We start from the raw sequence: 19,780 nt of genomic DNA, 5'->3' as shown, positions 1-19,780 counted from the left end.
CAGACTGTTTGAGATTTCGTCCACTAGACTCTCAAGAGTAGGAAGTGGATCTTCGTAGTTTCTGTATGTCAAAGAAAAAACATACTTACTTACTTAGATAAGCTATGGAATAACTTTTTCAGATTAACATAATGTAGGTCTACGATGTGTTAGAGTGAATATCAGTCCTTCCTCGCATGAAGCCGTGCATGACTCGACCTCACATCTTCCCCAACACAACCACTTCCCTCTTAACTGCATGTCTAATCTAATTTGCAACCAGTTTCCTGCATGCAAGTAAAGTGACTAATTTGCACTGTAGTAACACCCTTTTTTTTTGTTTTCTAATTTCTTTTCCAAAATTTCCTTTCGGACCTTTATTTCACTGCTTTCTGCTAACTCACCTCACCTTTAAGGAGCTTGATCCCAACCAGCCGCAGAAGCAACTGGAGGATCAAAGGAGGGTAGGTATTGAGTTTGGTTTGCTGTGGTCTGGTCGGGGCGCATCTGACTGAATGACGCCGTCACAGTCGCACTGCTTCCACAGCATGGCACTAACTCCCCTGTCAGTTATACAATATTTAACATATGAGGACATTAGCTGTGGGTGTTCATCTTTTCTTAGATGGCTGGTGACATGTTTGGCCCAGAGGGATCCTGAAGGTGACTGTGCTGCACTTATTTATACAAAACCAATATGTTGAAATTCTTAGTGTTGGCAAATGTTGAGCTGGGAGGAGGGTACAGTGTCACCTATGAACATTACTGACTGAGGACAAATGGCAAAGGTCAAATAAGAAGATGCTGCATGTTGATTCCTTCTCCCGAGTTCTTCCCTAGTGGAGCCTTGGCAGGATCTGCCTTAAAGGCTAAGGCGTGTTAACCTTTTCCTTTTGGTGTATTTATTTGACTTTTATTCATGCAAAATTTCCATACACCGCTGTAATTTTAAGGCGTTTTACTTTAATTTGAGCTTCTCTAAAAAAACCTAAAAAGGTGAAAAAACAAAGGAAAATACTCCCAAGTGGAGCAAATTTATTGTTAAGCGTGACCTTTTACTGCTTTATATTGTGGGCTTTTTGATGTGGTACTGAAAAACTATTGTAGCGTGATGAAGTATATTCCTGCCTAATTGTTCTTTTGTTATAATAAAAGTTATGCAAATCACACAGAGTTTGAGTTCTAACTCCTTTTTCTGTGTAATGGTAACTCATTAGACTTCAACTCCTATCATCCATTTTTCATTGATAGGGTGAAGCTCTGCGACAGATCTTGGTCAATCGATACTATGGAAACATCAAAACTGGCCCGAGGAGAGATAGTCTGACAACCTTCAGCAATGGCCCACTCAGTCCTGGAGGGCAGGGAAAGTCCCCTACAGGTTTGTATAACAATAAAGTATCTGTGTGTTTACTCTATATGGTTATTATAAGGATCTCTCTCTCTCGCTCTCTCTCTCTCTCTCTCTCTCTCTCTATCTATCTATCTATCTATCTATCTATCTATCTATCTATCTATCTATCTATATATATATATATATATATATATATATATGTATATATATATATATATATATATCTATCTATATATCTATCTATATATCTATCTATATATATATATATAGATAGATATATATATATATAGATAGATAGATATATAGATATAGATATATATATATATAGAGAGAGAGATATATATATATAGATATATAGATATAGATATATAGATATAGATATAGATATATAGATAGATATAGATATATATATGCTGCAATATGGCAGACAGATTACATATACAGTACTGAAGTAAGATATGAAACTTTTCAGTTTTAGTCAAACCAACAGTTTGACTTATGGTTACACCAGTCACTAAACAATCTTCGCAGAAAATGTTTTATAAAAACGTGTAGAATTTTTCCTGAATCCAGAATTTCTAGAAATGTTTCAACCCTCACTTATATAGAATCTACTTCAAGGAAGTGGGCACAAGAAACATTTCAAGATAATTTCAGGATAATTTGATCAAAATGCATGTTTCACAGGAAAGTGTTTACAGATTATGTGAAACTTCCTTTCATGTGGGAAATCTGCCACAGATAACAAAGAATAGTCATTTAGTGTCGAACGTCACCGACAATTGCCATTTCACTTAGCAGTAAGCAGTACATTGACATACATCGCCCACCTGATCAGTTATATAAATTTAATGCAGATGTGCATAGGGTTCACACCTTTGAATAGTATGCCCTGTTTAACTAGCCAGACTTGGCTGCTGACAGTGCTGCGGAAAGGAATTCCCCTTGAGGACAGTAAAATCTTAAGTCTACATATGTGCATAAAACTATTGTTAATCTCCATCCATCCATCTCTAAATCTTTGCTCAATCTAGGCTGACATTCACAAATGTGGTAGATTGTTCCTAAGTGACATTTATTCATTCCAGCGAGTCGCTCCGTGACTCTCATCGCAGCTATGACTCATTGTTCATCTTTAATGCTTCAGAGCGGAGAGAAAAAAATTAGATCTTATTCACAGGCATGGCCTTGTACTTCTTTAAGCCCTTGGACCTCGGCTACGCTGCTGAGCATGCTGCGGGCCGTGTTGTTGCCAGGCGACCAGAGAGCCAAGCTCCATCTAGAATGGGATGTGTTGTTGATTCAGTGGCTCACCCAGCCAGAGATGGCTCTGATGGGTGCTGTTATCTCACCACTGCTTCTCTGGCTGGCTGCGGTCACCAGCAGCAGCAGTAGGAGTTAGAGTACCTCCATCGTCTTTAGACACATCTGATGTTAGTATCGTGCTATGGCTGAATGGATAGAAAAGACACCTGTGGATCAGTCAGTCTATGGATGCAGCAAAAACTCCTTTGTTAGAATGGCATGGCAGGAAAGTTGAAAAATAATCCTGGTGAAAATTGGTGGAGTCTATAAATTGAGTGCTCTGCAGTTGTTTTTAACAGATGCCACTGGTAGCAGCAAAGTTAAAAATGTTCAAATTCTACATTCATGCCCTATTTGCACAGGACTAGTATTCCCCTTTGGGGCCTCTTGTAAAAACTGCACAGCACATCTGTGATCTTAATCCCATGTGAATCTGCCATGTCTGTTGTTTGTAAAGATTCCACCACATGTTATGTACCATATTTTGCCAAATACAGAGCTCATGTTATAATATTAGTCCTGTGCAATTGAGCATGTTGATGATTTGGGGGTGTGTCTCTTTTTACATAATTAATGAATTTGATCCCAGCTCATAACATGTTGGACAGCAGTCAACAGCTGTGCTGTGAGATAGGCTGGAATGAGGTTTAAAATGAGTGATGACAGAGAAAGTTAGGAGCAACAAAAGCTTGTCATATTCAAGTACATCCACAAAGCATCTTTTACTTTTTCTAAATGAGCCGTGTATTAATGCTTCTAATCCATGAAACAAAAAACAACACTTTATCATATTGTCAGAAATAGAGTTATAATGTAGATGAGATAAAACAGACGCTGCACCCGACATCTTATAAATGAGGATATGTCAGTATATTCAAGTAAAACACAGACTTTGCTTTTCTTGTGTGAACGTGCCACATGAAACTCAAACGTAGGGTAGTAATTTCTATTCTGCAAATATAGTGCTTCAGAATACTGTTTTGTTCCTTACACTGCTCATTTGATCAGTTGTTCTATTATTCTGCATGAACGTATCAGGCTTTGATCTCATTTTCACTCGACACAGAAGCTGCGGGAGCGGTTGCTAGGAGCAGCTAGCTTTTTCACACCAATGAAAGGAAAATGTTGATTAAGAGTTGTAATGTCTGTATGTGGACTTGTAACAAGCTTTACAGCAGACTTCTGTTCTGAAAAAAGGCAAATATTTTAAAGCCTGATGGAATCATTAATAAATGGTAAAGTTCTAGTTAGTGAAAATTTAGTTGATAATTTAGTTTTTAATACTCATAAATATAATGCTGTAAATGGTTGTAAATAATGTATAGTTCATCTATGAACATTATTTCGATGGCAATTATAAAGTAATGTTTATAAACCTTTAGGATCATTGAACAAATTGTTTATTAAGAGTTACACTGTTTGCATATGCTGGCAATTATGTGTTACCCCAAACTCCTAAATTGCATTTGATATAATTTAATAATCAATTATAATTATAAGCATAGGTAATATTCTGTGTTCTATTATGTAACCTGTCTGAAGTCTAAATAAATCAGCAACATTGTAAATGTTGAACATTTTCAATTCCTCTTCAGTAGTTGTCAGCTCGGGGGTCGGAGGTCGAGGGGAGCTGAGTTTGGCAGAGGTCCAGTGCCACCTGGACAAAGAAGGGGCTTCTGATCTGGTCATTGATCTAATCATGAACGCTACCAGCGACCGGATCTTCCAGGAGAGCATATTGTTGGCCATCGCACTGCTGGAGGGTGGAAACACGGTCATCCAGGTAAGTCAGGTTTACTGGGTTCAAGAGTTCACGGTGCACAACAGTGCAGACAAGGATGAGTGTGAAGTGTTAATGAGGTCCAACACTCACATTGCTCCCCTGCAATTAAGTAGGACAACTAAAAGCATTCCCTTCAGAGAGGCATGAGCAGAATCTCAACAACGAGATGTTATCTCAGGGGTTCAAGCTACGGTGTGAAGACTTTGAGTTACTGCCCTGGAGCTCCGTTCTGTCAATAACAAAACATGATCAGTTGCCAGTGTAGCAACCTTGGCACATTTTGAAATCTGGACTTAATAGTCAGTCAGGAAGCATCCTGACATGTTTGAACTTATTGACATTTTGAGTTATGAAAAAAAGAAAAGTGAAAGAGTGGAGAAGGGGAAGTCGGAGAGGAGAAGGAACAGTAGTCTGCTGGGAGAGGTCAACACTGTGCAGCCAAACACGTCATCGCCTCCCCATAGCCAGCCAGGGGTTGCTAAGGCAACACTGACTCTTTGCGAACCTCACAGCAAGCAGGTTGAGAGGAGAGAAAGCTGTTGTGTTTGCACCTGCATTATTTCAGCTTTGCAGGGTGCATGTGTGTGTGTGTGTGCACGCGTATATGATTGCATGTGTGCATGCCTGAACTATGTGTATCCGTGTGTTTGTGACCAAATGTGTGAGTATGCACCGCTCGTAAGCCGTCTATCAGTGAGTGTATTCTGGTTTTGAGGTTTGTGTATTTGTGCTCTTGTGCGTTCTCTTGCATAAACCGGTCTGTTGCATAACAGACTCATATTTGCATAATGTTGTCACTACTGGTAGTAATCTTTGGGAGTCAAGTGATGCATTTGAATTCAGTTCTTGACTGTGTTAAAAATGTTGTTATTAACATTTTGTCACCAGCACTGGAGAACAGCAGCTCTCCTGCGACGTTAGCAGCAGGGCATGCCACTGTTATCTAAACTGCTGCATAGGTGCAGGTCATGATGGATCCAATCATTTTCTTTAATTGTCCAGATTAAGATGAACATTTATTCTAATTTACAACACCTGGCGATGAGAGGGTTTTTAAAAAGTTTAACATAGAAAGATGTAAAGAAAAGCAAAAAATACAACCAAAAAACTAGGACAAAATACGCATAAAAAGACAGAACTATAGCCTATAGGAACAGATATGTCTCTGCAGGTGTTTTGGGTGTGATAACAGTGTTTCTCATTCAGAAAGTGCTACAGTGTGAGTTGTTCTCCTTTGTTTGTTTGTTAGCACTGACTAGACAGGGAAAGTCACATATAGTCCACTCACATATGGCCAATAAAAAGTGATACATGTAAATTAGATATAGATCCCCTTTAATTAATAACATACAACTACAGATTTGATTAGAGAATCAGTTCAGAGTGCAAGAATTTCAATCCCTCTGTAAATCCCCATCCCTAGTCATTACCTGATAACGCTTGTCCTCATTGACAAAGGCACTCACATGACTCCTGTTGCATAAGCTGCTGCCCAGGCAAATGACGCCCAGAGCACTGGGCCTCCTAACATTCCAGCCTGACTCTTTACTGGGTCATGACTTGACAGGAGAAAGAGGGCAATAAAAGAAACAAGTTCTGCAGAGAGCTAACAGATCTCAGTGTCTCTTTGGTGCTACCTGAAGTAGCGCTCCCTGCAGCCTCCCTTAGGACAGATCAGTTAATCTGACTTATTGACTTGGCTGTTTTAAGGTCAAGGCATGAAATAGAAGCTTAGTGTCCTCAAAGTAACCGGTGGCATACATTTTGAACTGTTGTGCAATATTTTTGACTTGTCGACATAAGGCCATTGTATATATTTGCAGTTATTTGTTTGGTTTGAGTCACAGTTTTGATTGCTAGTGTTTCACACATTCAATTATTAGAGAAAACTTATGATGTGAGTTAAAGCCTGTTGTATCTGGGGGAATAGCACTGAGTTATTTGCATAAATAACAGAGAATCAACAGTAAATGTCTGAATTTCTACCTCGGTATCCCCCTAAAGCACAGTGTGTTTTATACTTTGGGTTTGCTTATAGAAAGGAACCTCAAAGTGAACTTTTTAAGCGTAACAGTTTACTGGCTTAAACAAGGAGAAGACACTATCACAAACAAGCTTCTTGTTTCAGATTGAAGTTAGGTGTTTTTCTCCTTCGGCATGGTGCTGAGACAAGTGAGCTTTGTTGAAGGATCATGTATGGTTCAGAGTGAATTTACAACATATCAGCAGATGCACCACATTACCCTGTCTTATATAACGATGGCTTGCCTGCCCCCTTTCTAAGACAGAAGGGTTCTTGTTGTCTAAATGAAAAGCAGGACAAAAACATGCCCAGAGATTTCTCCAAGCAGTCTGTTTGTTTGTTTTTGAGGTAATTCAGGGTCGTAGCCTAGCCAACCAAATTTCTGGGAAAAAAGAATAAGCAAGTATAAGAGGAGAGAGAGATGAAGAGATGTTAGTCGTTTTTTTGTTTTTTTTCAGGGCCCAGAGGTTAGTGCCAGCTGGACTTGATATGGCAGAAGTCTGGAAATCTCACCCCAGCGTCAACAAGATTAGTTGTCAACTATTCAAATAATCTCCAACAGTTTTGATAATCGATTAATCAGTTTGAATACTTTTTTGTAAGAAAGGAAAGTCAGAATTCTGTGATTCCGGTTCTGAATATTGTCTGGTTTCTTTACTCCTCTATGACAATAAACTGCATGTCTCTGAGTTGTCAACAAAACATCATTTAAGGATGTCATCCTAAGTGCTGATCAACATTTTCCACTTTTATAGACGGAAATTCTAATCAAAGGAAATAATCAACAAAATGATAGCCTGTCTAGCCCTGCAGACTCTGATGTCACTGATCAATCAATACACACATTACACATTACTAGAAACACTGTTGATGCAGTCATAGTACTTTTTTTTGTAATCCCTTATCTTGGCATCATCCCCTGCACTGAAAAGGATTATTTGATGCCTCGCTTAACACGTCATAACTCAGATGCTGGGACTGTTTGAGAGTACACAACTTTGACCAGTTTGAACCAAGACCTCATACCTGCAGTTTGCATTAAATACTTGTTGAGCAGTCACATAGTTGAAATACCAAAAGAAACACCAAAAACCTAAGTAAAGGAAGTGGTTTTGTCACATGGTTTTAACAGAATTTAATGCACAGACTTAATGGGAAATTTTAATGCACAAACATGTCAAAATACCTACATAACTTTCCATGAATAGCATCAAGATACCCTTCAGGTTGTTGTCCAGTACCCTGACACTGCTAGTGAAACTTAAGCAGACATGTAGCCCACGTACTGTATCACTGCATCAAACTACTACTCCTGCATACTCATCTGTGCACCTCATTAACACATGCACACACTGGATATACTTAGAGGCTCGAAAGCTCATTCCAAAAACAGCCCTTGCAGAGTGAGTGAGTGAGTGAGTGTGAGAGAGAGTGAGAGAGAGTGAGAGAGAGTGAGAGAGAGAGAGAGAGAGAGAGAGAGAGAGAGAGAGAGTTATGTAAGAAAAAGAAGTGGAGAAGCTCTGCTTCTCCCAGCCCTCCATCTATCTACCCGACGCTGCCTTCGTGACCTCAGATCTGTCACACGAGCAAACAGGTGCTGCCACTCTTACTCAACAGGCTTGTTGTGACACGCTGCTGCCCTCAGCCCTTCCAACTGAAAATGTTTCACTCCCCCCTCCCCAACTCCCCTTGCTTCAAGTTCATTTTACAGCTACCTCTTGGAAAGCTTTAAAAAGCTCCTGTAAAGTGAGTTTCCAGGCATCAGTGTCATCAACATACCAGCTCTCTTTTAACCACAGAGTGGGCAGGGAATTCTCCTTTTAAAGTCCAGTTTAGATGTTTAATTATTTCAGTCTTGCCTTTTAAGTCTGATCAGTGTATTTTGTTGTTGTCACTGATTACATTTTGTCTGGCTCATTTCCAGTGCAGAATCCTGAGATCTCACGCTAATGTGTGTGTGTGTTTTTTTTCACCTCAACCTCCTGTCTGGTAGTCTTGTTGTAGCTCCCAAAAACATATCTCTGTGGTTACCAGCAGGGCGTGGCGGAGTACGCCACCGAAGCCCTCAAAAAAGCACAGAGATGGCTTTGTCACTCACAAAGGTGTCAGGCTGGAAAGGCGGGAGGAAGATAAAAAGACAGGAAGAGCTGGTGGTGTAAACAGGCCTTACATAACCAGCCTGTGTTGATGCCAGGAGCCGCGGTGGCAGCTGACAGGGAAGGGAGAGAAAAGTGGGAGCGCAGAATAATCAGAGAGGAGGCCCCGCTGTGCCGCCATGTTGAATCTGTAGGATAGGAAAGTGAATCATGAGTCTACCTGAACCTGTTGTACTGAACATGACTTACAACCACAGGATCAGCACAGCTCCCAGGGGGCTTAATGGCTCTGTAGTGGGACACGTGAAGGGCTAAACTGCTTCAGGGGAGAAACTGAGTCTGATTGGCTGACTGACCATTTTCTTTAAAGAATGACTCAACACATAGAAGTGGAAGCAAAATTTTGTTCACATTGTTCTCGGTGTTAAAAAGGTGTTTCCACTGCAAAGAAGTACAATCATATTTAAAACCCAAAAGGACTGATGCATCAATTAGCTGCTAGTTTTATTAATTTACTTAATTCTTACCTTCAATCAAAACATGAGGAAGTAAATCATATAACTAAACCGGGTATATTACCTATAATCCCTGTTCTCATGATTCATGGGTATGCCAATTTCTCAGGTGTATTATCATATCCATCATAGAGCTTGATATCAGACATATCAGTCATTTACTGGAATATATTCGATACATGCAATTCAGAGCAGATTCTAAACTTTCAGTCCTGTACTGTGAGAAAATTAAATCATGTTTCTCTCCCAAAAAATGTTTCATATAGTCAAAGTTTTAAATTCAGACTTTTAAAATATTAAATATTTGCACAAACAGCCATGTGACAACTGCCTAAATGTTATAAGATTCTGTGAATAAATAACCAAATGAAACAGAATTTCTACTAAAAACTTTTAGTATTTAACAATTTTTAGATCAAGAATTGGTTTTGGTTGAAAGGTATCTGAATTGGTATTGGGGAGGGAAAAAAATGTTGTCAATACAGCTCTGGCAAAGAGCAACAGTTTATGCATATATTTTCATTTTGCCTTTGGCATGTTTGACAGACAAGCGTGGACGAAACGATTCCCTTTGCAACGGCAAAGAAAAACAATCTTTTATGGCCATAGTCATGAGATCTATTTAATATGGTAATCTTGTAAGGTTGCTGTCCTGGAGCTGTTGTCTAGAGAAGTTGGCCCGCTTGCATAAGTCTTCTGCTGACTCTTAATCAGATCATTATCAATGAATGGCCCTATATTGTCAACAACATGATGTTAACAGCTTGAAAAACAAGCAAGAAGAAACTGTTGCATAAAGGAGAGGAGGAAAACAAGTCAGATTTGCTAAATGCATTAAGTGTTCTGCATCCCTCAGGACTTCAGTCAGGTGACTCTGCAGAGATCTGCAGACATTCTCACTAAGTAGGTTTCTTATTTTCAAAGAGCTTTGATGCAGACACGTCTCGTCAGTGCTGTGCACAGCACTTGCATGATAGCTCTCTGTTTGCATGTCTCTCGTTTCCTTCAGAAACTTAATGTTAAGCTAAACCTTTAGAGAATGTTGTGTAACAGGCTTTTCAAAACTGTCCCAGAATCTATGGATGTGATAACTCCTACTTGCATCGAGAGGATGCCCCACCACCACCACACACACACACTATCGGACCCTTCCTCCTCTCTCACACCACCCGCTCACTTCGTGCTGTTCTGGCACTGAAATGTAGGGCAGGGTTTTCCTCTCTGCGTCTCTCCAAAGCTCGCCCTCAGTGGGCTGATGTAACAGTGTTAGTGCTGAGGCGCCGTGTGCCCTCACTGTAACCACTCAGCTGATTACAGGTCTTATGTAAGGAGGGATTGTGGGGAGGAAAATGGGACAGAACATATGAGCCTGTTGCGGAAAAACAACAGCTCGGTGCACACAGGGCTTTACACAAGACAGCCCTTTGTGTAGTTTAGCTATAGGCAGAACATTTCCTTCCTCACCTTGACTTCGTGAACTGCTTACTCATGCTGGATCAGACTTTTACTGTTGCGTGGTTGTGAAGCTCATAAGTTTGTGGTCAAATGCAATCACACAATTTAGTTTTTATTGCAACGCAAGTGAGGCCAATTCCATGAACGTGTTTCTACAGCTGTGTGTGTTTACCAATGCGCAAATGTGTTGTGCTGGCACGCCTTTGTTTATGTGTGTGCACAGGCACGCTTGTAAAGTTGTTGCATTTACAGTGCTGTGTCTGCAGCAGGGTGTGTAGCTGTGTGTGTCTTTGTTTCTGCATGTCAATCCCAAGTCTTGTCTTTGTTTTCACAATAGCTAGCCTATTTGTAAGTGTTAATGCCCAGCATAGTCTTCAGGGTGCCAGAGCACGTTATGCCCAGGGAGCAAAGAGCAGATGGTGTAAAATCAGGTGAGCATGGTGCGGCCTTGCAGCGTGTTTTCCTGGCACTGTGAGAGGAGGCTTATGTAACTGCTTCTAACCGAACAACTGCCTTTCAGCACAGTGTAGAAACTATATGAGCGACACCAAGACCTTGATAAAAAATGGAGGGCAGAAACTAAGTTGTAAGAATAAAGTCCATCGACCTTGTAGATGTTCATGTCTGATCAGGGTAAATTTCTAAAGGAAGCATGGTACTGGTAACATGTTGAACAGCCTTGAATCAGTATGTTGGCATATCAGTAGTTCCTAAACAAAAAGTTAGAGAGCAGAAAGTGGTGTGTAAACTCGTCCGTCTGGAGCAAAACCCAGAAGTGTAAGCATGGTCCAGAAATAACACAGCCTCTTTGCAAAATGCGGGTAAAAAAAATTACAGTGGCAAGTAAAATAAATGGATGACGTGCTGCAATGTGGGCGGTGCTTGGTTTTGTTGAGAAGTCAGTCTTGAAACAGTAGTTTTGCAAGCTGGTAACAAACAATATTGTATTACGGCTACACGGTCCACTAAAATGTATGATATGTCCATCCATTATCTGGAGCTGATCCCAGCTGATATTAGGTGAGCAGCGGGTTGCACCCTGGATAGATTGCCATTTATTCACAGGGCTGATAGAGACAAACAACAATCACACCCATATCACACCTACGGGTAATGTAGAATGAATAATTTACCTAACATGCATATCTTAGGACTGTGGGCAAGAGTAGCAAGAGTACCCAGAGACAACCCAAGCAGACACTGGTAGAACATGAAAATTCCACAGAGAAAGGCCCTGACCCATCTGGGTGTCAAACCCTGGAGCTTTTTGTTGTGAGGATTAAAGATGATCATCATTAAGGATTAATCACCTGTTTATTGTCTCCATGAGCTAATTGATTGATTGTTTGGTTGGTTTGTAAAACTTCCCAGAAATAGTAAGAAACGCCATCACAACTACCAAAAGAGTCCTAAGAGACACCTTCACAGTGCTTGTTTTGTACAACCAACAGTTTGAACTTTCAGATTCTTCGAACTGTGAAGATGGAGCCTTGAAATATCATTGTATGAAAATTACAATTATTAAAATAGTTGATACCCTGCAGTAACATTACCCCCCAGCAAACTGGTTGGTACAAACGAAACACTGTACACCATATCTAAGGTCATTTTTGGCCCCAAGCATAAGACACACTGAAAAATGTCAGAAAATGAAGTCTAATTACATGCAATGTCTTCTTCTTTCTTGTTTTGTCTCCAGCGGTCATTCTACAATCGTTTGACGGGTGATAACAAGTCAGAAAAATTCTTCAAGGTGTTTTATGAGCGAATGAAGCTGGCTCAGCAGGAGATTAAAGCCACTGTGACTGTGAATACTAGTGACCTGGGCAGCAAGAAGAAGGATGAGGAGCCACCAGACAAAGACACACCAGCCCGCAAGAAAGGTCAGGGCTCAGGAGTTTAGGAACCTGTTAGATCATATTCTTAAAGAAATCACGCATGGAACCATCAGAGAGGCAAAGATATCTATCTTCTGTACACAGTCTGTTTAAATATCTCCAAATGCCCTGTTGGTTTGTCTTAAAGTCATTGTGCTTTTTTAAATGTTTTTTAACTTAATACATGTAAAAAAAAAAAACTAATAATATTTTCATGAAAAAAGTATGTAAATGATGAAACAATCCGTACATCAGCACCTGAGCTGTGTGTTTATGTCCAATGGTCTGTCTTTGACTTACGCTTCTGTACCTGTGGTTAGTCAAAGATGTGCCGGTGGTAGCAGTGGCGACAGAGGAGGTGAAGGAGCAGCTAGTGGAGGCCTCTGCTGTCACCAAGAAGGCCTTCACAACCTACCGCCGCGAGGCCGAAGCCGAAGAGCACCAGGCAGCCGCAGACGGCACCCCCGTCCCAACCTCTGATAAGGGTCAGGAGGAAGGCGAAATGAGCGTCATAATCACTATCATGCAGCCCATCTTGCGCCTCATGCAGCTGCTCTGTGAGAACCACAACAGAGATCTGCAGGTCAGTCATTAAACCAGTGTTTTCTTGCTGTAGTTTTTTGAATTTGTGTAAATAGCTGCGCCGCTGCTGCCTTAGCCCACGGCATGCAAACATTTCCTGACCTGTGTTCTGACTTTCTATCACCACACTGGGTTATAAAGAAATGAAACCATGTAGAAAATAGGCACCATTTGCAGAACTTCCTGATGCAGCTGTTTCCATATCTTGTATGTCTTGGTCTGGTTTCACTATGAGGAGAGTGTTGTTGTTTAGTAATGGCTCGCTCCAGCAGCCCAGACACAAGACTTCCGTCTTGCACTGATTCCGTTTACACCCCAGACCAGGGCAGGCCTTCATTAAATAATAGTTGGCTCTGTGCTGAATCACTCTGTCTCCTCCATCCTGACCCTGTGTGGGTGTGAGATATTGATTTACTGTGAGCCATGCAGCACAGATTCAATGATCAGTTCATTGAAATGGTTCTGTTCCTTCCAAAGACATGGAGTCATTATCTGGCGGGTGTATAGGCTTACATGAGAAGAATAAAGTTGATGGAGGCTCACAGCTCTCAAATTGATATATTTATTTTTCACTCACTCACAAAATGTCTTTAGGTTCCCTGAGAAGGAGATGACATTTATCTTAATAGTATTCATATCTATGAAATCTGTGCAACCTAAGCTAAGAAGTTATAGGTCAACAAACCAACATAATTGAGAAAACATAATTGAGAAAAAAATCAAAATTGTGTCTAAATTAAAAAGCAATCAACACTTTTTTTTTCATCAAATTGCACTGAATAAACACAAAAATCTTCATTCAAAACAATTCTGAATCTAGAAACCTGAAACACATTTGTTAACAACTTCATAAGTCATTTAAACCATTCATATTTTTATTTTTATAATTTTATTAACAGAGAGCATAGGCATTTTGCTAGTTCCCTCCCAAACTGGTCGCAGGTCGTTGCTGTTTGAGGAGCGAGACATTGTGTTTGATGAAAAATATATATCACACTGCCCGGATCCATATAACCACATAACTCCTGAGAAAGAAGGATAAGCCTAGTGTGTATTTTATCTCCATCCATCTCCAGAACTTTCTGCGTAACCAGAATAACAAGAACAACTATAATCTGGTGTGTGAGACACTTCAGTTCCTGGACTGCATCTGTGGCAGCACCACAGGAGGACTGGGGCTGCTGGGACTTTACATCAATGAAAAGAACGTAGGACTCATCAACCAGACTGTGGAGAGCCTGACTGAGTACTGCCAAGGTCCCTGTCATGAGAACCAGGTGAGATATGAACCCACAGAACAGGTGTGAGTGTGCAAGCACTCATAAGTGTGCACTTCAACAGTTTTCAACAGTGTGTTTAGTCTGCAGTTTGTCTGTGTAGTAATTTCCTAACTGTATACAGCCCTTTTCACTTAGATGTTAAAATGTGGTTTCCTTCGAGCACTTTATCAAATTATCCTCGTCTTACATCACACTGACCTTTTCATTTTAGTAATTGTACTGGTGGTTTTGTGTGGGCGGCACTGCAATTAGTCCTGTGCATGTATCTCTTCATGATTGGCACTTGGCTGCCACACTGAAGCCAAGCAGTCACTCATCTTTGTTCAACAATGAAACACCAGCCTAGACTGGGCAGTGTGCCTATATTTGTTCTTTTGGTATGGATTAGCATTGCTTAGTCTGCTCACATGATGGTGGCACTCTCTGTTCAAGCCACTCTGTGTGAAACAGGCATGACTAAACAAGAAACTGGCTAAATGCAGTCACTGTTTGAACTGTTTTCAGTTCCCTCAAACAGTGCTAAAAGGACGACTGCCAGACTAAACAAAGCTCTGTGTTCAGATCTACTGAGACGGGAAAGGGAGGGACAAGTTCAGGAATTATTTTTGTTTGTGCGGTATTAAGTGTTGTCATTAAATGGTGTCAGGAGACTTACTTTAAACCTTTTGGCTGCCACAAGTCATTGTTTTGCTTTGAGGTGTGGCACACATTGGCAGAAATAAAATATCATTTGTAAGAACAAAGCCAATACTCCTGAAACTTTACCAAGAGTTATGAAATGTAACCGACCTCAGTGGTAAACTTTTTGATTGCTTTGGGGTACCACAGAGGAAAAAGGAAACGCTCCGCACCGAAAAACACACTTAGCTTTCAGATGTATTTTACTTATCCAGACAGCAGTTTGATTTTGTTTTTTTAAGGCCCGCCAACATGACCTGAATTAAAAAAACAAGTCTTCATGGCACAATTTTTGGTAAATTTGTCATGCATCACTTGGGACTTTGATGACAGATTCAACAAAGAACACAGCAAGCCAGCACTAATATCTCTGTCATGACTGTAGATATCAAAAGCAATTTTGTTAAAATGAAGAGGAAATTTTGTCAGTATAAATCATGGAAGTGGCTGAAGATTTTTACCTCTAGATTCAAGTGGCAACTTCTTGAGTTTCAACCCCACCCCCTTCAATTCCCGCGTGTTATTATTGTTGGTGCTGCTGTAGCAAAGACAGCGGTAATGCTAATGCAAAAATAAAATGCTTGGTCCTTTATTTCCTGGCTTCATTGCAGTTCCTGGTTCATTTTATCACTGTAGGATTTTGCATCATTGATACCGCTACAGTCCAAAGCAAAAAAACAACTGTAAGGATCACAATTTGACCCAGAACCCCCAAATCTCAGTGCTATGAATAAAACACACAACACCAGAGCCCCTCCATCAAATAAACGCCCTTCCAGTCACTTTTGTTTTACTCTCTATAAGTTTCTCTATTTGCCTTTTTTGCCCCTCCATCAGTTTACACGGTTGCCTTTGTTATTCCACTATTACCTTGGGATAACTACCAAAAGCTATCCCCATGGTCATGCACTGGCAGACAAATAGGGAACCAATCTATACACAAATAGTGTAATTTTTACCTTACTACCTTATAATGATAAGTTTAAGTTCTGATCATATTGGGCCTCCTGTACTGCAACAAATCTCCAGCAGCATCAGAAAACACAGTTGTATTGACTTTTTGAAAGGTTACGTAAAAGTTCCTGTCACCCTGGACTCTCCCTTCATTCGTAATGCTGCTTCCGATTAAATCTAGTAACTACCGTTCCTGTCCATACTCTCATTCACTTATGTTATTTGTTCCTCAGAACTGCATTGCCACTCATGAATGCAATGGAATTGACATCATCATCGCTCTCATTCTCAATGACATCAACCCTCTGGGCAAGAAGAGGATGGATCTGGTGCTGGAACTCAAAGTGAGTGATTATACATTGGTTCAGTGGTTTCAACGAGGAAACAACGCTTCAACACTTTAAGTGTTACATAACAGGCATATTTGTTTGGCTGTTTGATGTTATATTTTTCTTACTCCTCTGGAAATGTGTCATTCATGAACACATGACATGAGATTGGGACAATGTTAAGAGCACAAGAGATTCAGATTTTTAAAATTAGTGAGAGTTTTAAAACATCAGCCCTCCAACATGACATGTAAAGGGAGGAATTAATCACTGAAATGCGGAGTTACTGTACCAATTACAGCAGTGACAGTTGCTCCAAAACCAAAGTTCAGTACAGTGTTATAATAGTGATCACAGCCACACCCCACCGTATGAACTACTCTGATAGCTCAAGACAAGATACATCATTCTCTAGAGATTATAAAGTCTGCTGTCTTAAATTAAGGGTGCCAAAATATGTTATTACATCACCTCATGATAAAGTGCTTCAACATGAATTTAATTACAGTGACATATGGCAAAGTGAGAATATTTACAGATAGATGTCACAGTCTGAGATACTGAACACCAGACAGAGAAAATGTACCTGAGTTGATTCTGTGGGCACTGTTAATCTGTACTCTCGTCTTTTCTCAGAATAATGCCTCCAAGCTTCTTCTCGCAATTATGGAGAGTCGCCATGACAGCGAGAATGCTGAGAGGATACTGTACAACATGAGGCCTAAAGAGCTGGTATGTATGACTCCACACGTATCATCACACAGTGTTAAGTGGATGTTATCTGACGATCAATATTCTTGCAGGTGGAAGTGATCAAAAAGGCCTACATGCAGGGTGAGATAGAGGTGGAGGAGCCGCCAGAGGGTGAAGATGGAGAGGAGGAGCACTCTGCGTCTCCACGCAATGTTGGTCATAATATCTACATCTTGGCACATCAAGTAAGCTGCCAGCTATCTGTAGAATCAGCATGGAGACAGGCACACCCATGAAGTTAATGAGTGAATGCTCGTCATGTAATGAAGCACATAGCCAGTGAAAATTAAATGGCCACACTGTTACTGTATGTCTGTGTCATTTCCTGTGGTTGTTACAGACATGTGATACCTGCCGTCCTACACTCATCTCCTCTTTTTCAGCCCTCAGGCTGTGTACAGCTCAACAGCAGAATGTGTGTTAAAACTATGATTTAGTTCAACAATAAGTTATAGTTAGGCAATGCCCACTGTGAGTCCACACCCTGCAGCATTGTGGCTGTATCGATGGAACATTTTTCATTCAAAGAAAGAATACATGGCATGTACAGTGGTTCAGCATTGTAGTACAACACGTGTACACTGTAAAGGCAAACCTTTCTGATAATAATAGAAACAGTCGCTGTAGTGATTCTGTTATTGATCAGTTTATCATTGATCTGGTGGTGTTTGTTGTCATTTCAGTTAGCACGTCACAACAAGGAACTGCAGGCTATGTTGAAGCCAGGGGGCACATATGGAGAGGGCGATGAGGCCCTGGAGTTCTATGCCAAACACACAGCTCAGATTGAGGTCAGTTAATGTGTCCATGTGCCATTTTGTATCTGCAGCTGTTATATTTCATACTTAACTATTACAATTGAATGCTCGCATGTCTTCTATATTGTCTGCCCCTGTTTGACAGCTATTATAAGATGTCTGTTTTAGCTGCAGAGGCTTGTGACATGCTTTGGCATCACAATTGACTTTAGGCATGTGATGGTGTTTTTGTTGGCATGCTTTCAGCCTTTTCGTGTACACAGAAAGAATGGCAAGCACCTTTGGCATGTTGGCACGATTCCCCCTGTACAGCCAACGATAAGAAGGAATGCTGACTGTGAATAGTGTCCTGAACTGAAGTTGTTGGTTTAGTCTATCAAACGCTATTGTAACAAGACCACACTTTTATTTGTGTTAAAAAGTACAGTTTGTGACTATAACCCATCAGACCATTTTAAATGGTAGGGTTCAAGATTTATTTGCACATCACAGTAACGGAGTGTGGTTGTGTCCAGATTGTACGACTGGATCGCACCATGGAGCAGATCGTGTTTCCTGTGCCAAACATCTGCGAGTTCCTCACCCAAGAGTCGAAACTGCGTGTGTACTACACCACAGAGCGGGATGAGCAAGGCAGCAAGATCAATGACTTCTTCCTGAGTTCTGAAGATCTCTTCAATGAAATGAACTGGCAGAAGAAGCTGCGAGGTACTCAAGAGGCTACTGGTAACACAAACACCGTTCCCTGTGCGTTTTTCTCCTCAACTCTTTTATTTCTCTTATTTATTTCATGGTTTATATGCTGTCCTCTTGTCATCCCACCAGGCCACTGAGAAACCTCCCCCTAAAGCCCCTTTCACACATACATATACTCCATTAAGGTTAAGTCACTTCACTATGTGTTAACATGTGTGAGCAGGAAATGGAGACAAAATATCCCTGCACGTGACTCTGGCAATCTCTCAACTCATAAAATGTTCCAACACTTCCTGTTCACCTATTGTGCAAACCATTATTCAATTCAAGTCATTATTAAAAGTGGTAGGGCAGGAAATATAAAGCGTTGTACTTCTCCTTTGAGTGTTTCTTCAGCATCTGACGTGTTTGCAACACTGAAATTGGCAGCCAGCTGTGATAAAAACCCCACAGCAGTGAGGGGAAACACAGCCACACATTAACTGGAACTCCAGGATCTCCAAATATGGCAACACAAACATTAAGTAAAATCACATGCACAGATGTTAGACCATCAGGTACAACCTGTAACTTAAAGTTTCAGTTGCGCCAACCACAAAAGTCTCACATTTTGTTCTCAGCACTTGAGCTTGACAGGACTGAAAGAACATCACATTGAGTAAAACAGGCTGAATTGGCAAAATGTTTGTCTGATTCAAATACTAATAAAAAAACATCTTGTGTGATTTGACACAACCTATCTACATATCTAATATATCTAATCTACACCTAAGTGGTCAAAGTATTCACTTTTAAAATCACAATTAAAATCTTTTAGCCAGCCTTTGTCAGACTACTCAAGATGCATTGCTGTCATTCTCGTCAAGTAATAAACAAATCAATTCCATCTGTAATGGTCAAACTAAATAAATTGTCACCAAAGTCGGGCAATGTTGTGGGTTCCACATGTGAAAGGGGCTGCACTCTGCTCCATCAGCTCTGAACCCTGGAGGGATGGTAGTGGAGAGAGCATGTAAACCCTGTTAAGCAACTTATCAGTGTATTTAAATTACAGTATAAGTTAATATGAATTAAAGTATAAGATGGTATAACACAATATGTTATATAAAAATGTAAACTGATGTTTTTCAGCCAGGAGAGAGTGATGTCAGCACATGGTTCCTGTGTTCTTTTTGCCCGTGTTTAGTGTGAAGAGATGAGCAGAGTAGACAAAGCAAAAGAAAGATTTCACAGTAAGCTGAGATTCATGTGTATCAGCCTTGACACATTTCTCTGCTTTGGTCTCGTGCTACCATGAAAAGTAAATTTGGAGCTTAAACTGAACTTGACAGCTTGTGGCGTGCTTTAGAGGTCACACAAGTGT

At 40.5% G+C, this 19,780-nt stretch overlaps 1 protein-coding gene across 11 annotated transcripts in view; it reads left to right on the top strand.

Moving 5' to 3' along the window:
• itpr1b (inositol 1,4,5-trisphosphate receptor, type 1b) overlaps nt 1-19,780 on the top strand; it is an 87,119-nt gene that overhangs the window by 46,462 nt on the left and 20,877 nt on the right. For 5 of the 11 annotated variants that reach the window (XM_037101274.1, XM_037101270.1, XM_037101271.1 and 2 more), the window contains 11 exons: nt 396-443; nt 1,231-1,360; nt 4,234-4,421; nt 12,210-12,393; nt 12,708-12,970; nt 14,046-14,246; nt 16,115-16,225; nt 16,847-16,942; nt 17,014-17,148; nt 17,647-17,754; nt 18,237-18,468. In XM_037101274.1, the coding sequence (XP_036957169.1) occupies nt 396-443; nt 1,231-1,360; nt 4,234-4,421; nt 12,210-12,393; nt 12,708-12,970; nt 14,046-14,246; nt 16,115-16,225; nt 16,847-16,942; nt 17,014-17,148; nt 17,647-17,754; nt 18,237-18,468 (1,696 nt within the window). The remainder of the gene's footprint in view (nt 1-395; nt 444-1,230; nt 1,361-4,233; nt 4,422-12,209; nt 12,394-12,707; nt 12,971-14,045; nt 14,247-16,114; nt 16,226-16,846; nt 16,943-17,013; nt 17,149-17,646; nt 17,755-18,236; nt 18,469-19,780) is intronic. The other 6 variants (XM_037101277.1, XM_037101272.1, XM_037101273.1 and 3 more) reach the window with 5 other exon arrangements.

Source organism: Acanthopagrus latus, chromosome 6 (genome assembly GCF_904848185.1).
Source record: "Acanthopagrus latus isolate v.2019 chromosome 6, fAcaLat1.1, whole genome shotgun sequence".
In the NCBI taxonomy this organism is placed as follows: domain Eukaryota; kingdom Metazoa; phylum Chordata; class Actinopteri; order Spariformes; family Sparidae; genus Acanthopagrus; species Acanthopagrus latus.
The sequence above is the reverse complement of the archived record's forward strand: the minus strand, read 5'-3'. Positions and strand labels throughout refer to the sequence as shown.